The sequence below is a fragment of the Onychostoma macrolepis genome, chromosome 16, assembly GCF_012432095.1.
Source record: "Onychostoma macrolepis isolate SWU-2019 chromosome 16, ASM1243209v1, whole genome shotgun sequence".
Taxonomy (NCBI): domain Eukaryota; kingdom Metazoa; phylum Chordata; class Actinopteri; order Cypriniformes; family Cyprinidae; genus Onychostoma; species Onychostoma macrolepis.
This window is the reverse complement of record NC_081170.1, coordinates 6,115,246-6,142,630: the sequence shown is the minus strand read 5'-3', so window position 1 is coordinate 6,142,630 and position 27,385 is coordinate 6,115,246. Positions and strand designations below refer to the sequence as shown.

The 27,385-nt window shown below is 35.0% G+C and overlaps 2 protein-coding genes across 6 annotated transcripts in view; both read left to right on the top strand.

Annotated features, from left to right (window-relative positions):
- Window positions 1-1,249: 1,249 nt before the first annotated feature.
- On the top strand, window positions 1,250-14,830 carry phf1 (PHD finger protein 1). Of its 2 annotated transcripts, none has more exons than XM_058745685.1 (15): window positions 1,250-1,834; window positions 2,216-2,294; window positions 2,446-2,527; window positions 3,456-3,542; window positions 3,672-3,766; window positions 4,202-4,350; window positions 5,727-5,822; window positions 5,911-5,979; window positions 6,075-6,198; window positions 7,869-7,936; window positions 8,336-8,467; window positions 9,374-9,452; window positions 10,928-11,043; window positions 11,132-11,215; window positions 12,599-14,830. In XM_058745685.1, the coding sequence occupies exons 2-15, from the start codon at window positions 2,217-2,219 to the stop codon at window positions 12,855-12,857; spliced, it is 1,518 nt and encodes a 505-aa protein (XP_058601668.1). In that variant the 5' UTR covers window positions 1,250-1,834; window position 2,216; the 3' UTR covers window positions 12,858-14,830. The 2 variants fall into 2 exon arrangements, with proteins under 2 accessions (XP_058601668.1, XP_058601669.1); XM_058745686.1 differs by having other exon boundaries at window positions 1,696-1,834; window positions 12,604-12,827.
- Window positions 14,831-18,701: 3,871 nt separating this feature from the next.
- The window catches only part of syngap1b (synaptic Ras GTPase activating protein 1b), a 150,442-nt gene continuing 141,758 nt past the window's right edge, over window positions 18,702-27,385 (top strand). For 2 of the 4 annotated variants that reach the window (XM_058746621.1, XM_058746619.1), the window contains exon 1: window positions 18,704-19,109. In XM_058746621.1, coding sequence (XP_058602604.1) covers window positions 19,088-19,109 — 22 coding nt within the window. In that variant the 5' untranslated portion in view covers window positions 18,704-19,087. Of the gene's footprint in view, window positions 19,110-27,385 lie in introns of all 4 variants that reach the window. The other 2 variants (XM_058746622.1, XM_058746620.1) reach the window with 2 other exon arrangements.

Below are 27,385 nucleotides of genomic sequence, written 5' to 3'. Positions count from 1 at the left end.
CAAAGCTACAGTACATGCACAAGAAGACATAATGTGACCTTTTGTTTGTCAGGACACTTTCCATCTGTTGTGAAGTTGTGTTATGTGTATGTGTATTATGCAAGGCCTCTATGTCTCTATTAGCTGGAATAATATGTCTGAGGGAGATTTCTGTGTTTATTAAAACGTTGTTATGGTGAATAAAAGCATTGGTAATGTGAGCTATGCATTCAATTTATTGGAGTGGACTAATTAAAATAGTGGTTGGGTGCTTATGAATAATTTATCACCCTTGTCAAGCTCTTTAGGCTTGCTCTCTAAATGGCTTGGCAATTTATTATATAAAATGTATGTTGCCCACAACACTTTCAAGTTTGTATGTGAGAAACAATCTAAAATTCAGACTATGTTGAGTTGTAATTTGGCATAGGAATAAAGCCAGTCTCTAGTTGCACTCTGCATCTTTGTGTTTTACGCCCTCTGCTGGACTATCCAATAACTGTTTTACAAAAGACACGCCAGAGGCCATTTTGAACATTCCTGCACTACTGTCATCACAATGTGTTTCATATATCACGAATTTGGTTCGTTTTGATCTACCGCATCTACTTTTGTTACTAATAGGCCATGTGTTGTGACATGAAATAAGATTATATACCTTTTGGTTAACAAATGTGTCTTCGATAAATTAAATTGCAAGTCAAAATGTATCTAAATTCTTATTTTTCTAGTATATTTTACCAACAATAATATTAATAATGATTATTATTATTATAAACTAGCCGAAGCACATTTATCTTACACCCTAACTTAATGTCTTAATCAAGTTGTTCTTTATAATTGGTAAACAAATTAGCTGATATTTGATATATCTCAAATATAGGCCTATATTTTGATATATATTTGAAAATTTCTAGTAATTATTATTACATTTACAATTATAAACAATATGTTTTATTATTTTAATTTATATAAAATATTACAGAAAAATTACGACTACTAACATATTATTTTTTTTATTTTTTGTAAATATTGCGCACAATAGGTGTTTTTCATGGATTTTTTTTCAACAAATACATAATTTTATTTTATTTTCAATAAATTGTATTTGAATTTGTAGTACTATTTGCCCTCACTACGTTGATCTATCATGATTATCAACCCTCATTTCGGTTAACATTGTTTTTTTTTCAATCGCAGGTTCAAACATTGCCAAAGAAAAACCATTTCCCAGCTTGCTTATCGCGGAAAAGGGCGCGTAACAGCAGCTTTGCCAGATTTTTGCCGGCACCCAAGGGCATTTCGAAACTTTCTCCAAAAAGTCCACGCGGAGCGGCTCTGCTGGACTAATTACAGCCCGAACTTTCCCTAATGAGCCGCCGTGAGTGTGCGGCACCGGCCGAGCGCCTGTGGGGTCGGGCGCAGGTGGGATGTCGGTCAGTCGTACAGATGTGAAGGTGTTCTCCGGATCTCCCTCCCTCTCCATCTCCCTGTGTTTTATGTCTGCGTCACAACAAGTCGAAGGAGAGCGAGGCAGAGATGATGATGGCGTCTCTCTCGGGCTGATTCTCATGCCGCTTCCCTGACAAACACGCTCGATAGCATCAACCGAGAGACAGAGGGAGGTTGGGAACATGAAGCAGAAGACAGACAGAGAGAGAGAGACGGACGGACAGACGGTTGCGCACTGACGGCTTGAGTGACGCGCGTTTGATCCGCCGCGACTCTCCAAACGCGCCGATTATTCGGGACAGTGATTGAGACGCAGAACAACATCGGGCATCAGGCGTTTCATGTGAGACTGACATCTCTTCCCCGTCTCTGTGACCCCAGCAGAGCAGAACACTTAACACAGGTACATCCCGTCCACGTATGATCTGCCATGCGTGTTAATTGATATGTGCATGCGCTTGCCATCATGTGTGTCAGCTCTTCGGAGTTGGCTGCATTGATTAGGGCACATCTGGCCATGCGTTTTGCATGCGCTCTTTCATGCTTTGTTGTGTCATCTGCATATATTATGGTCCGTTGCATAAGGCAGCCAGTGTTTTTGATCATGTGTGGCACTGCAATGTGCATTGACTCTTCATCATTTATCCTACTGTACTGTATACTGTCGCTATGCACAGAGTTTAACCCTTTAGGCTGCTGCTGTTTGCTGCTGCTGCTGCTGGTGTGGAAACACAGTTAAATGCCCCTGGATCTTTTTTGCACTTTTCTTTCCCGCGCTCTTCAGGATGGGGGGAGTCAGTGAAGGAGAGGATGTTTTAGCCAGGTGGAGCGATGGACTTCTGTACCTCGGCAATGTCAAACGAGTAAGTTTGCTGTTTGTCTAAGTTAGTTTGGAAGAGAGAAAAGGACACTAGCAGAGAGAGGGAAAGAGCAAGTTTGAAACTGTGTGACTTGTTGGACTCGTGTAAATCGGTGTAGTGCTGTTTGTGATGTTGGACTGTATTTATTTGGCAGGTGGACAGCGTCAAGCAGTGCTGTTTGGTCAGATTTGAGGATAACTCTGAATTCTGGGTCCTCAGGAAAGACATCCACTCATGTAAGTGAAGAAACTTTAGATCCAAACTCAAAAAGTAAGCGAATACATCCAAAAGAATAAAAATAATAATAATTTATACTTTGCATAAAGAAAATGAAGTCTATCTTTTAGGACTATTGTAATATTATTTATTTATTTATTTTGCATTATAGTAATGTGAATGAGATATCTTTTTAGATTACAGTAATGAGGTTTTGCTAAAAAATCATTTAAAAAAGGTAAAAGTCTTCTTTTTTAATAATTCTTTTTAATATAAATTCTCTTTAAATGTTCTGTATTTAGACAGGGTATATTATATTAAACTCTAGATATAACGCCAGAATTACGCCCCAAACAATTAGGAGCAGTTAACAAAATATTAATAAAAGCTACTAATTTATTTATTGAAGTTTGTCACTATAAATTTATTTTGAAAAATATTTTTTTCACTCTGTTGCAAATATAATTGCAAGAATAATAAAAAAAATAAAAAATGAACTGTTTTTAAGCATGTTTTCTTAACACCAGTCTGCCATTGGTCGATCAAACATAGTCCCGCCCCAAACTCACATTATTGGTTGAGCCAATTTTACTGTCTCAGGCTGGTTGGGATGCTCTTTTTTTTTTTTTAGCAGATTTTAAAATTGCAATATAAACATGACATATATGTTAGACAACACAATCTGCAATTTTCTTTTTTCGGGATGCTTTTTTAACATCTAAAAAAGGCACACATCACTTTTACATTAAATCGTATATGTTTTAAAAAATATTTCATTAGCTGAAAATGAGAAACTGTGTAATACGTTAATGTATTTTTATTTTTAATTTTTTGCTAATTATTAATCTAAAGTAAATTGATAATCTAAAGTAAATATTCTGACCTATATTAGATATTGGAACATCTAGTTGTTGTCTGTACAGTAAATGAATTGTTTCTTGTGGTCAGTCTCTTCAGGTGGAGAGGATGTGTGCTGTATCTGTGATGCTCCGCCTCTTAAAGAACCTCTTGTAAACTGCCTCAAATGTCGCCACGGTAATATGACAAATGAAAATGAAACCGTTTCGATTTCTTCTATTGGTCTTATAGTTATTTTAGTTTTTGTGTATCAAGTAATGCGTTACTCATGTTGCATTTTTTGTTCTCGATCCATTGTTTCCCCAGGTTATCATCCAGAATGCCACACGCCGTCCATTGAACCTGAAGTTGACCCCAACAGCTGGATATGTCGCCAATGTGTCTTTGCAGTCGCAACAAAGGTTGTACCTCGCCTCAATCCTGAAATGAATATTTAGAAACATGGACAGCGTTGTCATTCAAGGTCTATTTCAAATCGCACACAAGCTTTAATCTTGCTCTGAGATGTAAAGGGTATCCATGGCTTACTGCACTTGACTGCGTATTTATTACATTGCAGCACTCTGCAGGTGATGGCGGTGGTAGAGCTGCGTTAAATGGGCCTGTGCTTTAATCCGTCTGTCAGCGCGCTCGTTTCACAGGCCTTACATGCTGATTTGAAGATAAAATCATATTCACCGACCCCCCCAGCAAGAAATATTAATGACTTCCTTCAGCGTGTCTTCTCCAAATTCAATCTTCAGATGAAATCGCTGTTAAATGTGCTTACATGACAGGAGATCGCGTTTCACGGAGAGGTGAGATACATTGGAATGACGACCTGTGTTCTGTCCTAGAGAGGGGGAGCGTTAAAAAGAGGACGCTTCGCACGGCTCATGCAGATCATGAAAGTGCGGCTTCCCTATCAGCTGTCATCTTTAGACTGGGACCTTCAGCACTTGACCAACCAGCAGCAGTGTTACTGCTATTGTGCTGGACCAGGAGAGTGAGTCCAACTTATATCAATCTTACATGACTGTGACAATGTTTAGAATGGAATATTAGAGTACTGCGACTGTACAATGTGCTGGATGTACTGCTTGGGTCTACTGATGCATGCAGTATGCAGCATTTTAGTTTGTCATCAGAACTGATTTGGAGAAATTTGGCATTACATCATTTACGCACCTCTGCAGTGAATGGGTGCCGTCAGAATGAGAGTCCAAACAGCTGATAAAAACATCACAGTCATTCACACCATTCCAGTCCATAAATTAATGTTTTGTGAAGTGAAAAGCTGCGCGTTTATAAGAATCAAATCCGTCATTAAGATGTTTATAACTTCAAACAATTGCTTCCTGGCTAAAATACGAGTCTTATATCCATAATATTGGTTTCTTTAGTGAAAAAGTCTGAATCAGGAGAGAAATATGCACATATGTACAGTCTAAAACAGCTCTAAACAAATATTTTGGTGGATTTTGATGTGAGAGGATGACAGGGAATGGAAAAATTATTTTTTTTGCTAAAGGAAGCATTATTATGGATTATGGACTCATATTTTAGCCGGAAGCAATGGTTTAAAGTTAAAGCTTTTTATTGATGGATTTGTTTCTTACAAACACACAGCTTTTCACTTTACAATACATTAATTGATGGACTGGAGTGGTGTGGATTATTGTGATGTTTTTATCAGCTGTTTGGACTCTCATTCTGATGGCACCCATTCACTTCAGAGGATCCAATGGCTAAATTTCTCCAAATCTGTTCTGATGATGAGACAAACTCATCTACATCTTAGATGGCATGAGAGCGAGTAAATTTTAGGCAAAATTTCATTTTTGGGTGAGCTTTACTTTAATATTTTGTATTAGTTGTTATTTTTATATTATCAGTTTTAATTTTAATGTCAGTTAAAATTTTAAACATTTTGTTAAGTGTTGTTACTTTTATTTATTTATTTTAATGTCTATATAGTTTTTTATTTTTATATTAAATTTTAATTGTTTATAGTTTTAGCTAATTATAACAATCCTGCTTACATCCATAAAAATCACAGAAATACCAGCTGTTTAAAAGACATTAGGCAAAATTATTTCTGAAAATGCTGAGAAAAAGCTGTAGCGTGATTTGTTTGCAGATGCTAATTGTTTTTTAAATTTTGGCATCTAATGCAATACCATTCAGACATTTGAAGTGTGTTTTAAGTGCCTAAATATTTTCTGTCTGCACTGTACTGTATATGCAGAAAATGTATTAAGTAGATTCTTTAAAATGGAATTACACAACTAGCAATTGTAGCAATTATGCTTTCATTTTAGTTGAGAGTGATGTTTTTTCAGGAGCGATTGTGTCTAAATTGAAGCATGTTGTTTTTGTCAGGTGGAATCTGAAGATGTTGCAGTGTGGGAGTTGTGGGCAGTGGTTTCATGAAGCTTGCACTCAGTGCCTGACCAAACCTCTTCTCTATGGAGACCGGTGAGGCTGATGCCGTTGTTAAGCACATGCTGTTGCTAAGCTAATTCTGTCTAAACCTTTTCATCTGTGTCTCCTCTTCACCTTTCAGCTTTTATCAGTTCCAGTGCTCAGTGTGCACAAATGGTCCAGAGACCATCCAGAGGCTTCCAATGACCTGGTAAGAGCGCTGCTTCTGTTCTGTTTGCCGGACTGCAGAACTGATCTGAAGAGCTGAATGTAGTTTCTGATGATCCTCATTCTGCTGGATTGCAGGGTAGATTTGGCCCATTTGGTGCTGTATCACCTCTCCCTGTGCTGCAAGAGGAAGTATTTTGATTTCGATCATGAAATCATGTCTTTTGCAAATGAAAATTGGGAATCTTTGCTTCTTGGCACGGTAGGAAAACATAGTCAATAACACAGACACAGCTCAATTTAAAGTCAACATGAAACATCAAATGCAACCCATTTTACTTTTGTTATCTGGCATATTTATGAATGAAAAAGGATATCTACCAGAAATTGGTTGTGTGCGTGTGTGTGTGTGTGTGTGTGTGTATATATTAGGGCTGTCGGTCGATTCAATTTTTTAATCTAATTAATCGCAAACTAAATTTGGCTGTGAAAATAACCTCAAAACATATTTTAAAGCTATTATTGTGTTAAATGTTTAGGCTACAATGGCCTAACATAAAGTATGGAACATAAAAGAAGATGATTTGAGAAACATCTTAGTATTTTTGTTAATTTCAGTCTTCAAAGTACTTTCTTTTATGTTGTGCAAAAGAAGGTAAGTCATTCAGGTTTGAAACAATTTATTTTTGGTGAACTATCCATTTAATGTTTTTATTTATTTATTATTATAATAAAATAAATGATACTCTAAAGAAGAAACTAAATCTGCCAGCAGGTTCAAACGGCTGATTCATTCAGGAATTCAGTAAACGGCTCTCTCTATGAATGGGCCTTTGAATCATTGGTTCACACGATTTGTTCAAAACTAAATACTTCTGTGTTGCTTTATAGGTAATATTTTCGTTGGCAAAACTGAACAAAAACGCACAATATTGTGTTTAAAATATAACACAATATTAACTTCTTATTTACTATAAAATCACATTTGCACCTTATACAGTCTATGATATGCACTCGTGTTCTTCGTGACAAAAACAGCACTCGTGTGATATTGCTCATCATATGATATAAATATGAGACCAAAACTCATACAGGGTCATTTTTGCCCCAATATCTTGAATTTTAGGGCATAACTTTGTTCATGGGGTTGTTGCCCTGCATCATATTTGTCAACAGTCAGTTATTGTATGAAATGTAATATGATGTACGGGTCTGGGGGCGGGGCCAGTGCGTTAACTGCGTTAAAATAGTTTAATCGCGTTATTTTTTCATAAGTAATTAATTAAGTTAACGCGTTAAACTGACAGCCCAAATATATATATATATATATATTATGAAGCCTTTTTTTTAAATAACATGAATAAATACATTGTTTCAGGAAATGTGGACATGAAATAAATCTTGTCCACATTTCCTGAAACAATGTATTTATTCATGTTGTTTTTTTAAAAAGTCTTCATAATATTTTAATTTTCAATTATGATTTTTGATATATAAATAAACACACACACACACACATAGACAGATAGATAGACATTATTTTTGTCCAATAAAATATTTTCTGTAATGACATATTTTTACTCTCCATAAATGATAAATGCCGCCTGCCTCTGACTAACCATAGTAAGCAGCAAATCATGATTCATGGCTTTGACGTGAAGAATATTGACTAAAATTAAGCACTTCAATACATCCCTATCTTTTCAATAAGAAATACATCAACACAGGAAAGAAAACTGCACTGGCAGAGCTGTTTCATAAGGTTTTAAGGAAGTAAACAGGGTCAATTTTGATTTCATGTTGACTTAAATGTATTCCTGAGTGTAGTTTTGAATACTCTCTCTTGCAGTTTGTGGTCAATCTGAGCTCTTACCTTTCAAATGCATTTGTTACACGCTGCCTTTCATTCGACTCTATATTTTGGTCTCTCAGCTGTCAGACACACCGAGGCAAGACCGTTGCCAAAACCTGCTCAATGCTTTAAATTCCCACAAAGACAGGTGAGACACGGATTATGCTCTGAAAACTGCCGTTCTGCTTGATTTCCGTGTGGCAGCCCATAGGGATATATCACATATTTGCAATAATATCTGCAAAACCATTACTGTAATTGCTTTACATTCTAAGTGACTCTGCGTGTGTGATTTCACTCTCTGCAAATAGTATTTTGATAGCTGAAGGTGGGTCTGTCTTTCAAAATAAATAATTTAAAGTCCATTTCCATTTTCTTTCTGTCAGGGTTTGTGGTTGATGCCGCTCATACGCAAGCACTTAAATAACTGAATCAGATGTTTTAGTTGGCAAGTTTGAGACGCCCAGGAACAAATAAAAATCTGTCAGCAAGGCCTGAAGAACGGCAGCTGAATACCAATCCAATCTGATTTTGCTCTGTCGTAAAGGTTTGTTTCGGGGAAGGAAATAAAGAAGAAGAAGTGTCTCTTTGGTCTTCAAGTTCGGGCTCCTCCCCCTCTGTCATCGGACCAATCACCTTTCATCGCCGAACAGCCAATCAACATCACCCACAGGAGAAGGTCAGAGACAGGAGCACACCAAGATCTTTTGATATCAACATTAAAAGCAGTTTGAAACGATTTGAATTGTTTAACTGATGCATTTCTGAAGAAAACAGTAACAAGGGAATTATTGACATTTTAATGTATTGTGAAAAGTGGATATCACGTACAGTACCAAAATGAACACGTGTTGATCAATTGAGAAAAGGGATTTATGACATAAGCCAAAAACAAAAGGTTTAAGATTTTAGACAAAAGATTATGAAGACTTTAAAAAAAAAAAAAGAATAAAAACTAAATATGGTCAGTATTTATTTCATGTTGACTTAACACAAGGTAGAAGTAACTTCAAAGAAATTACAATTATTCTCATTCATTTTGTTTACTGACCTTCATGGCATTCCAAAAATAAAAATAAACTCTTTTAAAAATGAGATTTTTAAAATAAACCCGAACCAATATGATATATTTTTAGTAATTCATATTTTAACAATACAATTTAATTTAATTAATGTTTATGTATTTAATATTTAAAAAAAATTCATTTGAAAAAGTAATTTAATTGTATTTGATGTTGAGGTCAGTGTGTGTGTGTGTGTGTATAGGCTATATACAGTATATATATATATATATATATATATATAGTGGCTTTTGAATTTAAGGGTCACAACACCAAAAAAGCATGAATAATGACTTGAACAAGATTCAGAGTTACATAAAAAATCTCAACATTTTGAGACTTTGTTATTCTCATCCGTCTTAAGTAAAATATTTTAAATACAATTTGTGTAATTGTTTTGCATTTGCTTTTTTGTCATTTTATTTTTAATTAAATGTTATTAAAATTATTAATTAAAAAAATAATAATAATCAAATAAATTGAAATGGTTTTCATGTTGAAGTCAATTGTTGTCTTCTCTCCAGCCCCACGTCACTGCCCTGCCAGCGGAGAGCGGTGGGTCCGGAGGCCCGTAAATCAAAGCGTCGGGTCACTGAGACACAGGTCAGTGCGTCTGCCTTTAACAGCAGCAATCAAAAGATGGCTGGCAGAGGCCAAGCCCCCTCTGCATCAGTAATGAGACACCCAGCGTCACCTTTTGGGTTTGTTTTTCTCCTCATATTCATTTGACTTATTTTTGCAAAATGCTACACTGAGACAACAAGGTCTGTCTACCCTTGCAAGTCAAAGAATGCATACGCCCATTTAGTGAAGGGTTTGTTATTCTACAAAATGGGGGACGTTAAAAAAAAACTTGCATAATAAAAAAAAGCCCAGCATCAGTATAGGTTCTGAAATAAGGGTCACAGCACCAGAAAAGCATGTCAACTTGAATAATGAGTTATATATATATATATATATATATATATATATATATATAAACACGTGTTGTGCTGTAAGAAAACTACATATCCTATTCCACCAGTAACTTTTTTTTTTTTTATGTTTTGAGTCACAGTATTTTTATATTTATTTTATTTATATTTTATTTAATTTTTTTTATTTTGTACTGAACAGGTAGTCCAGCTTTGTTCTCCTCTTTGAGCTTTGTTTTTTTTTTCATTTGTGTTATTGTTTTGCGATAGCTTTTTTAGTTTAATTTTATTTTATTGACTGCAGTTTCTTTGAGTGTGGTAAGCACTTTTTTTTTTTTTTTACTAAAATGTATTTTTGTCATAATACATAGCTATTTTTAATCTTTCTCGTCTCAATGGAGAAAATCCTTTTTTGCATGCAAATTTCTGTAGTTATGACATCTACCAGTAGGGGCTAACTGCCAAAACTAACTAGCTCAACCTTACGCAATTAATGTGATCGTTCATTAGCATCATTTCCAAGTGGTCGGGAACTGCTGTCTCTAGTTTTGAGCTGCTGTGTCAAACTGCTATTGTCAATTGACTTTGGTAGTAATGATATGTGCCTGAGAATAATGCCGTCATTTAGATTCAGTGTGTGTAGCGGAGTGATTCCTTACACTGCTGTCACACACGGCACCACTGCTTCTCTCCCACTGTGTGCTGTATTACACAGCTAACGCAGCCATGAATCCAAGACTATGGGCAGAAATCACCTAAAATAATTTGAAAGTCTAATTTTCCTTTGTGCTTTTCAACATTTAGGAACAAGAAACCGTTCTGTTGGGGAGCTGTCTCAATTTTTTAATAATTGTCAAGGGGCCACAGGCATACAGGCGACATGAATAAATGCATTAATGCAATTATGGCATTTACAGTCTTAGTTTTGTTGAAGTGAGAATGAACCTTCTGTTCTGATCAGAGATTTTTTTTTAGCTGGTTTTGTTTTTTGTTTTTTACTGCAACTATAGTACTGTATGTTAAAAAAATTAAAATAACCCCCCTCATATGATTTTATTTCATCCGTAGAACACACACACACACACAGAGAGATTTTTGAAGAATATCCTGGTGGATATGCCCTTTAAACTTGATTATTTTTAACTGTTGATCATGTCTTTTTAGACTTGTCCTACAGGAGTTGCGACAAACGCTATTGACCTGGTGCCATGCTGCCACGGTTATGTTGATGGAACAAGCCTGTATAACCCTAGAAAACCAGAGGAAGAGATGAGTTTGGGGTCAGTAGCATGTTAAAATCAACTTTGAACTGAAATGAAATTCACACCGTGAACCTTAATCGTCATTTCATTTATTTATCTATTACAGTTCACCTCCCAAGAGAATGTATGCGCTCTATCACCCTTCATACAACGGATCTCAGGACCTGTCTAGAACTCTGCATCATTACAGGTCTGTGAATAAAGAATGTGATGAAATGCATCTATTTAATGCTGAAAATGAAAAATCTGATGTTATTTACTCACCTCATGACTCACCTCACCGGCATGCCTTATGCTTTTTTTCTATACAAGATTGTAGTGGCTACTAAGCTTCAAAAAAAGACCAGCATAAAGCAATGCAACAGTAGCCCATGATTAATGCACTATATATGAAGCCATGCAGTACAATATTTTTTTACGCTAAAAATAATTTTCTTTCTTTGTATTTTTGTCTTGTTTTCTATTACAAATATCTAAAAATGATCAAGTTGCATTTATTTGAAAAGGAAAATGACTTTAAATCTTAAAATAAAGTCTGATTGATTCTGACAAATCAAAATTAGGTGTTTATTCTTAAAACAAGAAAAATATGTCTGTGTTAAGAAAAATAAAAGTTGTTTTCCCTTTGAAGTTAGAGTATTTCTCTTACCAGTTTTGATACATTTTTCAGTTTATGCTTAAAACAAGAAAAAATATCTATTAGTGGGATAAGAAAAATAACTTAATTCAAAGGGAAAACAAGATTGTTCTGACATTAATTTTGCTTTTTGATTTTTTTCTTTAATGAGTTTATGCTTAAAACAAGAAAAAAAAATCTGCCAGATGGGTAAGAAAAATACATTTTCCCTTTGAATTAAGTTTATCTTGGCCTCACTGACAGTTATTTTTTCTTGTTTTAAACATAAACTCACTTAATTGTGATTAATTTTTCAGAAAGTAAGTCATTTCTCAGCTCAAGTAAATGTTTCTTGATTTAAGAATATTTAGAAAACAAGACAAAAATACAAAGACATATCGAATTTCACAATTTGACATTTGTGAATGCAAATGCAAATATTTCAGAACAGAAAATTATGAAAGATTCAGTAAATATTGACTTAAATTTTAGTTTGTTTCTCATACGGCTTTAGAGTTAGAATATAGTGACCAAGTCGCATGGAATTCTTCTATGGTGCTTTCCTTGTGTTTTATTGTCAATATTATTTTAAATTTTTATTATTATTAATATTTTCACTGCTGCTGGTCACTACCCTGCAAATAATTTCCAGTACAATACAGTATCTAAAAGCAAAAAACATAAGATATTGAGTTTTAAGCATAAACTCACTTAATTTGATACATTTTCAGAAACAAGACTTAATATTTAATGACATTTTACAAAAATACCAAGTAAGAAAATAATTTTTTGCAGTGTATGAACTGTATAAGGATACGCAATTCATAATTTTGAATTCAGGAGAACTGTTCCATCAGACTGAGCTCTGTATAATGATACATAATTCATCATTTTGAATTTGGGTGAACTGTTCCTTCAGATTGAGGTCTGTTTGTATGTCTAATTTGTTGTCTTCAGTGCAGAGGACCCTTGTCGACTTCCAGCCCCCTGCCTTCCATTCTCTCTGTCCTCGGGTCACCCGACCGGACAGCGCTATGAAAGCTGCCCGTCTCTCTTCCTGCATGACGTGCCACCCTACCCCAGTACAGTCGGCATGGGGGGGCCCACACCGATGGGGTGGGGCGGAAGCGACGCCGTCAGGATCCTGGCCAGACGCGTAACGGCGGACGGGAAGGTCCAGTACCTAGTGGAATGGGGAAATGTGAGCGTGTACTGAGAACCTGTGTGTGACAGAGAAAGAGGAAAGGGCTAGAGACATCAAGATGCATCATTAGGGTTTGCATGGTTACGAGCAGAGGTGTGAAAGCATCAATGAGCAGGTGGGTGTTCAGCGGTCGGGAGAAGAAAACCACATCGAGCAAATCCAGGTTGAGCTACACAGCAGCTTCACTCTGAGATTATACTGTTAAATCTCTTACACTTTCCTTTACAGTGTCTCCTATATTTTGAATACTGTTAGAAAACGCCTTTAGAATGCCTTGAACTTTATTATCATGATTTGTAATGTATAAGCTATTCATCGCCATCACATGTTCTTCATGTACACGTAACGGTCAGAAATTTCAGGAAAGCTTCATCATGCGGTCACATCAATAATTGTAATATTTTATCGACAGGGAAATGAGTGTTCCTCTAAAATTGTCATTATAGAACTATTTCAGGTTTAGTCCAAGTCAAACTCAATCAACAGCAGTTGTGGCATATTGTTAATTACTAAAAAATCATTTCCACTTCCAAAAATGTGGGTTACACTTAAAATGGAAGTGAAGGAATGTTACAATGCTAGTAGTTTACAAATTTGTTGTCTACAAATTGACCCTGTTAATTCCATTGTAAATGCTTCACTATAATCTTGACATTTGCAGCTTTTTATTTTTTATTTAAGAAAATGTGGGATTAACATTATGCCGCAAATGCTGTTGAACTTGTACTGAATCCTGGAATATTCCTTCAATAACAAACGTATCCTTCAAAAAAAATTTAAGTAATAATGACAAATAATTATAATAGTTTGTCAGCATATTTTATTCAGAGGAGGAATTTAATTAAATAAATTTAAAAAAATCTTTGAACCATTTTGAAATTACTATCTTGTGGAAGCCTATTTCTGACACATAAGACAAAAAAAATGTGCTTTGGTAAATCTAAATCATGAAATCAAAAGTCAAATCAAAATGACAAAATGTCATATTTATGAGATGAGATGTAATAATTATGACATACTGTATTAATGACATAAAAAGTACAAATTATGATGACCTAGATATTACAAGACCTAGTCGTAATTAACAAAAAGTTTAAATTATGACAAAAGTCATAGTTATGACATAAAATGCCAAGTCAAAATTCTGACATAAAAAGTCATATTTATGGGATAAAAATAAAAATTATGACCTACCATGTCATAATTGACAAAGATGACAGATAATTTTAACAGAATAATTTTAAATATGACAGAATAATTTTAAACAAAAAAAAAAGTTATGGCATAAAAAGTCAAAATTATGAGTCTAAATTTTTGTAAAAATTGACTTTTTATGTCAGAATTTAAATTTTCTATGTCATGTTGACGTTATAATTTAAAAATGTTATATTATAATTATGATTTTTTTTATCATAAATTAATTTTATTTCTTTTATGAGACTTTTTATTTAATGAATATGATTAAAAATGTCATAATTTCATCCTTTTATATGTCATAATTATGACTTTTCATGCCATAACTGTGATTTACCAAAGCATGATTTTTTTCTTACTGTATGTGGACTTCCATAGTAACTCAAATAGCTAATCGCTTATTGTTTTTAAAAAGTGCACCGACAGAAATATGATTCAAGATGGCAGAAACTGAAAACATTTATCAGGTCCGATAAAGATTACATGCAGATCATTCTACCTGAATAAAAGCGCGAGGCTGTTAGTCCTTATGTGAAGCTCATTTCATCAGTGAATGATAATGAATGTATTGTGTGTGTTTTTTTTGTTTTTTTTAATTATTTTTTTAATTCATGGTACGTACTTGTTAGGTCATAGATGGACTGATTTCATGTCAGGGTGACAAGAATTAGCAGACTGTAGTCTTTTTTATAGTCGTCTAAGTTTAATTTGATGTATTCTTTGACGTTTTGTCGGATTATGTTTATATGTACTCTAGGTTGACACCTAAAATGTAAAAAAAAAACAATAAAAAGATATCATTATGTTGTATAAAAGTTGCACTCGTCCAGTTCCTCTGCCCGCAGATTTGGTGGAATCGTGTTTTCTTTTTTTTAAATGTTGATTCAAATGTCTTTTCCACTAATTTATAACAATAGAGCACATGAACATACACTCGTCATCATTTCTTCATTTGGACACATGAGGTACAGCAGGTGTGCAAGTAAATGTTTTACTCTAGGAACCACCACATAAATTAGACTATTTCTGCAGTTCTGATGGAGAAATAATGTTATAATAGCAGTGTTTTGTCTGTAAGAACAAAGCAATTCTGAGGTGCAAAGTAAAAAAAAAAAAACACTTAAATCCACCTTTGTCTTTTTGACATGAATTTTCTAAAAGATTGTGTGTGTGTGTGTGTGTGTGTGTGTGTGTGTGTGTGTGTGTGTGTGTGTGTGAATGTGTGTGTATTTCAGTCATTCTTGAGAAGTGGGACAAAACGGTGCAAAATTGAAAAAATAAAACTTTGTACTCTGACAAATGAAACTACATTTTTGTATCTTATATGTGCTAAGCTACTGAGCTATACTTTGATGCAACCTCCCAACTTTTTTCTTTTTTCAACAAAATGTGCTTTTTACCTTGGACTGTGTAATATAATTTCAACTTTAACTTTAACAGCATTCAAGATGTTTTTAACATTTCAAAACACATTCTCATGTTAGCAGATAGATTACACTTTCTCACGTGACCAAGAATTCCACAACAAATATAAAATATCATAATGAAATATTATCAAAATATTAATCTGACGGAGTTGACACATTGTAGTCATTTTAAGTATCAAATACGCTGGATCAATCAATTACTGTAATAAAACAAACAGTGAGTATGTTATTGTTCATAAAGCTTTTATTCAAGAGTCACAAAATCTTATGGTGGTGACATCTGACTGTTGACAAATTTGGCATTTCTTTCACAAAACAAATAGAGTTCATGTAGTAGCCATTTTGTTTTGTTTTTTCTGTTAATGCTAGATGCTAATGAAACCTGCTTCAGGAGAATAAAATAATCTAAATATTTCAAATAATTTCCTCAGAAATTGGAAGATGGTGTTGATATATCATGGTTGTGACACAGGAAATATTAACATTAGGATTTAAAATATTCTAAAACTTAGCAGAGCCTGTCTGACAGTGATGTACTCTGCAGAGAAGGATTGTGGCAAGGGGGGTCCTTTAGAGTGACAGCTGCCCCTGATATTCCCTGATTTTATTACATTTTAATAAATGTCTGACAGTGTTGACAAAAAGTGGGGACACAACTTTGAAACCTTATGAAACATGCATGTGTCACCGAAAAACAACCTTGCTTAGATATGAGACATTATTAAGTGTTGCTTTTCATAAAACAAGGTCTTTTTCATCATTAAAAAAAAAAAAAAAAAACATTTTTAACAATTTTGTAACATGAATAATTGAACCCTTCTCTGTGGACACACTGTTTTAGATGTAGTGAGAAGACAATAAGTGTCATAGATTTCATATAATAATGATCAAATTAAATTGAAGGGGATAATTGTGTTAAATACATTCTATTATTAATCCCCATAACGTTTACAATTTAATATATATATATATTTTATTTTTAAACCTAATAGCAGTTTGCTGGACATGTTTTGTCCCGTGTCTCAAGAATGACTGATTTATTGATGCGACCACCAGGTGGCAGCCGTGCACGAGCATTGGACGCCCACCTTCCTCTAACAGGTGAGCGCACTCATATGACACTCCGGGAAATATCATTATAATGCTTCTGAGAAAATTCGAATGCGACATATTGGGTGTTCTATAAGAATTGTAATCTATTTTGAGAAATAACAGAAGACAGCAGGATTGTTGTAGTTTAGAGTTGACTCTGTCTGCTTTGAACGCCATTTTGGCTCCGGTTGCCTTGACAGCATGCCTCACTTTCCGGCTCTGTGGAGAATCTTGACAGAAGTATGCATTACTTTAGTATGAGTTGTTCGTCTCTGTGCTGTTGTGTGATCTCTGAAATATAGTTTGAAGCTACGTGCACGTGATTGACCAAGCCTAGTCGTGTTAACTAGTGGGAAAACTAGTTATGGGGATGCAGGGGGCGTGTCCGTATGAAAGATGGCGGGAAACAAGTCTGCCTAGATGGTAGCGTTGCAAATTTCCACCGCTATATTTCAGCAATATTTGTGCTAATAGAGCTTATTGTCAAATAATGTAGAGAATCACCTTCTGCATTTGCTTCAAAAGTTCTGTGAAATGTATTTAAAGAAATCAAAGGCTAGTCAATGTCATGCTTAAACACTTACAGAGAAGAGTATTTGCCATCATAGCCTACATTGTTTATTTGTTTTGGCTACTTATGTATTTTCTTTCTGTTTAGATGCTGAATGTTAAAATACTGATCGACTTCCCACTGTACATTTGAAGGCAACACGTGCTCAATTGGTAAAGAGAAAGAAAGTGGATATATGTTTTTGCGTAATTTATGCTTTATAGTTTGCTAAGGTTTTTTACCTTGCTCATAAAGAGATATGTATATGTAATAGTTAGCTAATTTAATTATGTTTAGATATAATTGAAAATAAATGAAAATTTAAATGAAAGAAGCTGAATGGCAGCCTAACACCATTGTCCTTGTTTATATATATATATATATATATATATATATATATATATATATATATATATATATATATATATATATATATATATATATAAACCAACTTAAACCCTCTCGACTTCCTGCTTTCCATATTTGGAACATGCAAAATTATTGACAGGCAGAGAGTGACTCAAAGTCTTCTGATTTGCTAAATTAAGTCTTTCCATAAAAAATGTTTTAAAAAGTTTTCAGTTTTTAGATGCAACTGATCCCCAAATATGATCATGAGAGGCTGCATCCTAAAATCAATATATTTGCATGAAGATCCTATTTATACTGTGAAAAATTAATTATTAATTATGTTTCTACTCATTATAATACAGTAATGTTATATGTATTATTTATATAGCCTAGTGATTTTTAAAATATTTTACCTTAAATTTTTTTAATTTAATTTTATTAATTCATTTTAACTTTTTACACTATATATATATATATATATATATATATATATATATATATATTATATATATTATATATATTTTTCAAACCTTTTCCACAGATCCCAGTTTAAACCCCCTGGTTTACAACACCTATACGCGGTTTGACAATTTCTTATTTTACAATTTTTGAGGGATTCTTTTTCGTATAAAAAGCACCGACACTGTGGTTAGTTGCATGTTAGTTTCTGGTCGCTAAGGTGTTCTTGATGGTTGCTAGGGCGTTACTAGGTAGTTGCTTGCTGACTCAAGTCAAAATATCCCTCCCCTCTCTGTAATATTCTATCAGATATGGATAATTTCTCCTTCACTAGGACTTTTTCGTACATTTTTCATCTAAAAGGCAAAAATCATGAGGCTGGTCACCTTAAAGTAAAATAAAATCATGTCATTTCAACAAAGCTGCATGATTTGAGGAATTATGGCTGCTTTATTATTCAAATCCCTATATGCCCATGAACAATATAGTAAGTGATACTTTGCCTTAGCTAACTACTGCAAAATAAAACAAAAACACTGAAAGTGAAATAATAATATTTAGCCAGTCTGTAGTTTGAATCTGGTTTTAAAAATAAAAAAAAAGTTAATATTTGAGGTTAAAATTTCACATCGAGCTTCAGCTGAACTGTCCACTCATTGTGTAACTTAGAATCAACAGCAGTGGCATCATAGAAATAACATACTATAGTATTTTGATCACAATGATTACCCTATTCATATTCGGTGGTATTTAATAGTCATGTGACTCAATAGGGGAATTATATCACATCACATTAACAGACATACACACAGTGCATTTAGATCGATCTACACTGGTAAACGCGCACACACGCGCGCGCGCACGCTCCCTTCACCGCCCCCTTCTCTCTCCGTCTCTCTCTCCCTTCGTTCTCCTCTTCTTCATCACTCTTGTTTTACGCGTGTGTGAAATGTGATGTGATACACGGGCTGTAATCGTCCCAATGGCTCTCGTCGACCATGGACGATGATTTTGTTTCGGTTTTTCCATTCGCATCACGGGAATATCGCTCCAGCGTCGACGCAGTCCATGAGCACAAGGGGTTTTTCGCTTCCTATGACTGCTGAAGGATATTTCTGCATGTCGAGAGACTGAAGAGACACGGAGAACACGTTCAATGCCGTTGGAACATGTCATATGTTCCCTTTCAAGGTAAGAGGACTGATGGATTTCTGCTGCATCCCCCGTGTTCCTCCCTCAGCGTCCTCCTGCGCTAGAGTACCACCGATGCTGCTGCTGATGCAGGTGGAGGACTGCTGTCATTTTATCACTCCAAGTCAGGCAGTTTGTGTGTGCTCGTGAGGGAAAGAGACCCTTCTGCCCCCTCATGGCGTTTTACAATCTGTTTAAGTACCTGCAAACCGTGCAGGGTCTATATCGCAAGTGCATCCCACTGCATGGAAGCTCACTGCTTAGAGGAATTATCTCGAACTGTGTGTGTGAAATGGCTCAGATGCTCAGTACGAGAAATATTCTTTCATTTGGACACACTTTGTGTCTGTGCACTGAGTTTTGTGAAGTAGTTGAGTGATGGGAGATGTCACCGCTATATGGGGAAATGAGCTTAAAGCCATTGCTTCCGTTTGCAACGGTGCATCTGTGACTAATCCGCAATACAAGGCGCATCAATACTTCAGCAGTCACTTAATAGTTTTTAAATAGTGTATAGCTGTTTTGTACACTTGAGTGAGGAGCGCTGATTATTCATTCGTCATTGTTAATTCATTTAATATTAATAGTCGCTTAAGTGGTTTTGCATTTGGATATTTTATGAGGAGAGAACTTAATATTTTGTTGAATAATGTCAGTTCAGCTCTTGTAGCCTATAGGAGCACAGCAGGTCATGCTATTGCATAATGTTTTTAAGGACAGCATAAATGGTCGCTTTAAACACTTACACTATGTGATGAAGTAGGGAAAGATGACTAACTGGGTTGAGTAACTTGCGACTGACCTCTGTCGGTTCAAAGTCAAAGCCTGAAAAGTGATTTTTAAGAATGCATGTGTCTGATTTCCACCTAATTTGTTTTCATTTTGTTTGGCAAAGACACTTTCCTAAGGTTTTTTTTTTTTTTTTTCATTTGGTAGAATAATTGTTTTGTAGTTGTTGGAACACTTTCAACAATAGACCTATCAGCGCCATATTTAGTTTTTTTTTTTTTTTTTTTTTTTTGACGGAAATCAAAACGAGGCTGTAAAAGTACCAGCGTTTCGTGGATTACTGTTGTTCCACAAAAAAAAAAAAAAAACTTTAAGTAGACAAAAAGTTATGAGTTGTAAAAATCACTGATTTTTAGGACCTTTACGGTGTGCCATTGTAAAGATTAATCACTCCGCGTTAAATTCAATATGGCGTCTTACCTGACTGTGAAATTCGACTATTAAATGATCATTGTCTAAACATTTTTACTTATCATAGGCTAACTGTCCAAACAGTCTCATAATGTTAAAGAAATAGGCTACTATAGTGCCGACTTTAATACTTTTTCTGTTTGTTATTAATGTTCACAGACATATTGAAGTGTGTCATTGCATCTTCACAATATGGACAATGTATATTTTGCTGTAAAGATTATCATAGACTCTGTAAAAGAGGAAGAAGGAACACCAGTTTCTTGTGTAACCAGAAATTTCATTTAGTTTTTTGTGCTTTTAAGGTAAAGGTTTATTCGAAATAGATTATAACACACACATTTAAAAAAGTATATCAAATAATGGTGTTGTAGTCTTTACAAACATTACAGAATAATTAGTGGAAAATATGGAATGTGAATTAGTGGAATGAAGATTGGAAAAGGCGCTTCACTACATGTGCACTATTTCCTAAATTTTACTATATTTTAAAACTTTTACGTCCGTAATGGCGTTTGATGGATTGAGGAAGTTCTTTCCAGTTTTGTGTGTAATATATATCAGGCATTGAGTAAACAGACTGTGAGTGGGACTAGTCAAAGTTCAACAAACCTTTATTTGTGTATTTGCATTCTCATTAGCATAGTCATGATATTGGGCAGAGACCTCATGAATAAACACAGCGGATGCAGAGCTTATTATGCAATTTCCTCATTATTGACTTTTCAAGCTCTTTGATTTCTCCTTCAGGACTGTTTCAGCTACTTAACTAATATTTACTAATATGATTTCTGCAGAATTTGGCATTAGCATGTTGCTAAGCTAGTTCTGCAATACTCTTAATAAGCACAAATATACACCGTATACACTAAAATATCAGGGTAAATAGTCAATTCCAATTAGATTCTGCGTTATTCTTCAGTACTGAATGAAGTAGCACAATATAAGTATCAAAATGTATCCGGATGATGCCTTAAAATGCAGGCTAGGTAGTTCACTATGTTTTGGAACAGAGCTTCTGACTCACTTTAACCGCAGAAGTGCAGAATAAATCAAGTTCAATGTACTCTGGGGTTTAAATGTTCACACCAGGACCACATAAGAAGCCTGCGAGAATCAAGCAAATGTCCCCTTATTATAAAGTCAGCCTTATAGTAATTTAATTATGCTCAAATGTTTAGCCTACAGGATGACTTAACAGGCTTCTGTTGAAATGACGATCTTCCTATTTTGATTGGTTTTAACTATTAATGTTGCCAGAGGGTCATTTAGGGCCAGAAAAGCAAAAGGCAGTATAGAACCAATGATACTGCATTCAACAGCCATTTTCAGTGGTCAAATTTTTACTAAAGGGGTTTATAGTAAACATACACAACTGCTTAAATGTTTGGGATAGTACTATTTTTATCTTAATAAATTATAATGGTTTTTATGCAGCAAGGATGCATTAAAGACAATAACAATTCTACAGAAGGTTTCTATTTCAAATAAAATGCTGTTTTTAACTTTCTATTCATCAGAGAATCATAAACAAATGTTTTATGGTTTACACAAAAATATTAAGCAGCACAGCTGTTTTCAACATTGATGATAATCAAAAATGTTTCTTGAGCAGCAAATCAGTGTATTAGAATGATTTCTGAAGGATCATGTGACACTGAAGACTGGAGTAATGATGCTGAAAATTCAGCTTTGACATCACAGGAATAAATTACGTTTTAAAGTGTATGAAAATATAGTTATATTAAATTGTAATAATATTTCACAATATTAGTGTTTTACTGTATTTTTGTCAAATAAATGCAGCCTTGGTGAAAATAAGAGACTTCTTTTAAAAATGACTGTACAGTATGCCTAAACATTATGTGATGAATTAGTGATATTTTAGTCTTGCATTTGAATCTTGCATTTGAAACAGTGAAAAGTGAAACTACATTATCAATGCTCTGCACATTGTAATGAGAATAAATGCAGTGAACGAAACATGCTAATTAGTGGTTTTTGCTAAGGCAAGCATATTTTTTTTATCACCGCTCATACTCGGGGTTAGGGATCTGAACAAACCCCTACCTTTATTAAACTTCAGGGGAATAACTCATCCTGTGGTCTTGAGGTTGTTGAGAAGAGGTGTGCTATTACTTTTGTGATGTGCAATCTCTCACGGACAGTTTTTACTCAAGAATATAATAGAGGGGGTGCAACCATATAGTAATGTGCTAAAAACACTCAGAACATGTTAGCAACTGCATAGAAGTGACGTGGCAACCACCCACAACAGCCTAGCATTGCAGCGTGACTTTTGCATTGGTAAGCACCACTCACGTTTTGTTCAGAAAATGTAAAAATCTAGTTGTTTGCATTGTTTTAATGCAGTTAAGCAAAGAATGGAACTGTATCCAGAGGCTTTTTATTCTCTGTCAACAATGTTTCTCAATGAATCAGATGTCACTGTTGCCATACGTTCTAACCTGTTATCACACTTTCCCTCTTTACCAGCATTAAGGAAGCTATTTTTAAACTGTACAGTAGTGTGACAAGCTACAAACTAGTTTCATACAGACTAAACTGTAGTTTAGTATAGTCAAATCACTCTTTTAAATGAATGCAATAGAAGGGCTATTTCAGGTTCCTCAAAGAACCTTCTAGTAAACAGTCTTTTTTTTTTTTTTTTTCTAGCGTGAAGAACATTTTAATATTCTAAAAAAAAAAAAAATCTATTTTGTGCAATGGAAATGTTGGATGTTAAAGCTACTTAATGGAACCATAAATGCCAAGAAAGAACCTTTTTTTTAAGAGTGTAACTGCTAGAATCAGAATACAGGAATTTATGTAACCCATAGTGACAAACAGTATCATTTTATCATATATTTAATGTATTTCATTTCACAAGAGAAGATGCAGGAGTTATATTTGATGCAGTGAATCACTTATTTAGGTGAACCACCTTAAATGAACTGATTCACTAAAAGCAATCAGATTTTCTAATGCTGCATACTTGTGGAAAATCTATTTTGTTTATGGAAAAACTAGACTATTATGAAACCAGCTAAGCTACTTTCTTAAAAGTAAAGGTTCCAAAATGTTGTTTTCACAATGTTACCATAGAAGAACCATTTTTGGTTCCCCAAAGAACTTTTCACTATATTATAGTGTCACACTATTGAAAAATGTCTGTAGTTAAGTTAAGTTCTTCACACTGTTCTTTACATAACGTAGGCCTGCTATATAGTAATACCTTGAACTTTTTTCCATTAACTAGCCTGCAAGGGATTGAACTTTTCCTCTGTGTTAAATTACATGCCGATGTAGCAGCTTATGAAATAATTGCGTAGAAATTAATACAGAGTAGTATGAAACCTACACAGTGGCACCTTACACAGAGGAGCTATTCGTGCCGCGTGAAGCTAGCGGATGTGAGTCCATGCGTTAGTTCTCACTCGAGACGGCCATCAGTGAGAGTTATATTTAAAGCTCTTATGCTGAGAGCATCGGCCAGCTGACACTGTTAAACTACAGCTGTGCCTCAGCAACTTTTAGTAAAGAAGAATGGACCATCCAGTCACAATTCTCCAGATATAAAACATGATGGACAGAATTTAGAGTTTAATTTTTCAGATTCAAGTTTAGGCTTTCACTCTTTTTTTGATGTTTTTCCACTGCTTTCTGACAGGGTGTAAAACCGAAAACATACAGCATGCAAGTACTGTATGTGAATGCAAATGGCTCTGCTTAATGCAGTACTGTAGTTGCAAAAATGTTCATTTTCTGAGAAAAGGGAACAATATCTTTATATTTGCATTTAAATTAAAATATACTATTTAATTCAGAAATTAGAGAAATTTGGCACAAAACATCTTCCTTTATATTGAACTTAATTTTACAAAGTAACTGCTTAAATTAGAATCCAGGATTTTAACTAAGATGAACACATATAGTGACAAACAGTATCATTTTAATAATGATTTGTAGAAAAGAAGGGAAGAAATTGAAGCTTATTTTTCACCATGCAATACACATATAAAAAGGTTAATTGTGACTTTTTATCTCATACTTCTGACTTTTTTCTTTTTTTATATCACACAATTCAGACTTTATTCCTCACAATTGTGAGATTTAAACTCAATTGTGAGAATTATGAGATTTAAACAAAAACATTGATAGATATAAATTTAGAAAAAATGAAAGAAACTCAGAACTGCAAGATATAAACGTGCAATTCTGAGAAAAAAGTTCAAATTGTGAGATAAAAGTTCATGTACAGTAAAGTCGTGATTGTGTGACAAGTCCAACTTGTGAGAACTTGAAATTACGAGGGGGAAAAAAATCTGAATTGTGAGATAAAACGTCAATGTCGATTTATAACTCGCAGTTCTAAGGAAAAAGGTCTTTGCACACTGAGTCCGAAATTCTCGTCCAAAATTTTTACTTGTTAAAAAATAAATACGACCTCACATTGTGTCAATCATGTTTACACACTGCCTCCGAAACTTTTGTCTGTCATAAAAAAATTCGGACCAGGTTCGGTTTTCTGCATTTTCGCATCCGTAGCAAGCATTTTGATAGGAAAGGATGACGAATAGGATGACGAAAAAACAAACTGAAAAACGCATACGAAAATTTCGGTACCTTTTACAGTTGTGAGATATAAACTTGCAGTTATGAAAAATAAAGTCCAAATTGTGATACATAAACTCACAATTGTTAAGAAAAAAATTTGAATTGTGAAATATAAAGTCACAATTAGTATTTTGCTTGCATAGATGGAGGAGTCTTATTTGATCAGTGGATATTTTGTTTAGATGAAGCATCTGAAAGAAACAGATTAATTAGCATTTCCTAATGCTGCATACATATTTGTGGAAAAACTGTTTCTGGAAAAGCGTTACTATAATGAAAACAGCTAAGCTAGTGTCATGCTAACATATAGCTTTTCAGACAAAGGTTTGTTCGCACACTTTTTCACTTGCTTTCAGATAGTATGTAAGGCCTAAACCACACACCATGCAAGTAAGTGAATGCAAATGCTACCAGTTACGATATAATGCAAATACTGTAATTACAAATATGTTAATTTCCTGAGAAAAACTCATGCATCATTTGTTTGCAGATGCCTCTTGGTTTATATCTAATTCAGTGACATTCAGGCATTTTAAGTGTCCAAATACTTCATTTTTTGCATCCGAAGGATTTCAGAGCAGCAGATACTGTGTAAATCATTCATTTTTTGCAGTCTTAGCACCAGTGATGAGGAGTATTAGCACACAGAGACAGATGACAGATGCAGTAGGTAGGTGGAGTGTGGCAGACTGCCTGTTTCAGGACTCCACGGCTCACGCTCTCGCTTACTGATGCAGTGATAAAGAATGAAGCTTACTGTAATTGACTGTAATCAACTCTACACATACACACAGCCTGGCCAGTACAGAGCCAATGGACCCTGCCACAGAAACATTTCATTACAGCAATGATGGACTGCTTATGAAACGTTTAATGTGTGTGAATTAACATGTATGCATGCTATGAAGAGTGTTTTGATGAATAGGTAAAAGAACGCATTCAACTTTCATAAAATACAAATATGTATATTTAAAGACCTACTTGTGCTGTGTGAAGAAATAGTAGGTTTGATGTTATAAAGACAACATATTTAAATATTAAATAATTGTATTTATTATAATTAACAATGTGTTTTGTACTAAAGAAATATGATCTGTAAATATTTTCTGTACTATTAGATATTTGCTTGAAGAAAATTTTTTTTATTTCCATTCAAATTTATTTATAGACTGCTTAGAAATAAGAAATAAAATACAGTGAGGGGAAAAAAGTTATTTGATCCCCTGCTGATTTTGTACGTTTGCCCACTGACAAAGAAATGATCAGTCTATTATTTTAATGGTAGTTTTATTTGAACAGTGAGAGACAGAATAACAACAAAATCCAGAAAAATGCATTTCAAAAAAGTTATAAATTGATTTGCATTTTAATGAGTGAAATAAGTATTTGATCCCCTATCAATCAGCAAGATTTCTGGCTCCCAGGTGTCTTTTATACAGGTAAGCATGCTCCTAATCTCAGCTTGTTACCTGTAGAAAAGACCTGTCCACAGAAGCAATCAATCAGATTCCAAACTCTCCACCATGGCCAAGACCAAAGAGCTGTCCAAGGATGTCAGGGACAAGATTGCAGACCTACACAAGGCTGGAATGGGCTACAAGACCATCGCCAAGCAGCTTGGTGAGAAGGTGACAACAGTCGGTGTGATTATTCGCAAATGGAAGAAACACAAAATAACTGTCAGTCTCCCTCGGACTGGGGCTCCATGCAAGATCTCACCTCGTGGAGTTTCAATGATCATGAGAACGGTGAGGAATCAGCCCAGAACTACACGGGAGGATCTTGCCAATGATCTCAAGGCAGCAGGGACCATAGTCGCCAAGAAAACAATTGGTAACACACTACACCGTGAAGGTCCCCCTGCTCAAGAAAGCACATGTACAGCCCGTCTGAAGCTTGCCAATGATTCAGAGGAGAACTGGGTGAAAGTGTTGTGGTCAGATGAGACCAGAATCGTGCTCTTTGTCATCAACTCAACTCGCCGTGTTTGGAGGAGGAGGAATGCTGCCTATGACCCCAAGAACACCATCCTCACCGTCAAACATGGAGGTGGAAACATTATGCTCTGGGGGTGTTTTTCTGCTAAGGGCACAGGACAACTGCACCGCATCAAAGGGACGATGGACGGGGCCATGTTCCATCAGGGCCAGGGTATTGAAGCCAGCCAGGGCATTGAAAATGGGTCGTGGATGGGTATTCCAGCATGACAATGACCCAAAACACACGGCCAAGGCAACAAAGGAGTGGCTCAAGAAGCAGCACATTAAGGTCCTGGAGTGGCCTAGCCAGTCTCCAGACCTTAATCCCATAGAAAATCTGTGGAGGGAGCTGAAGGTTCGAGTTGCCAAACATCAGCCTCGCAAAGAGATGTGGGATAAAATCCCTCCTGAGATGTGTGCAAACCTGGTGGCCAACTACAAGAAACGTCTGACCTCTGTGATTACCAACAGAGTTTTGCC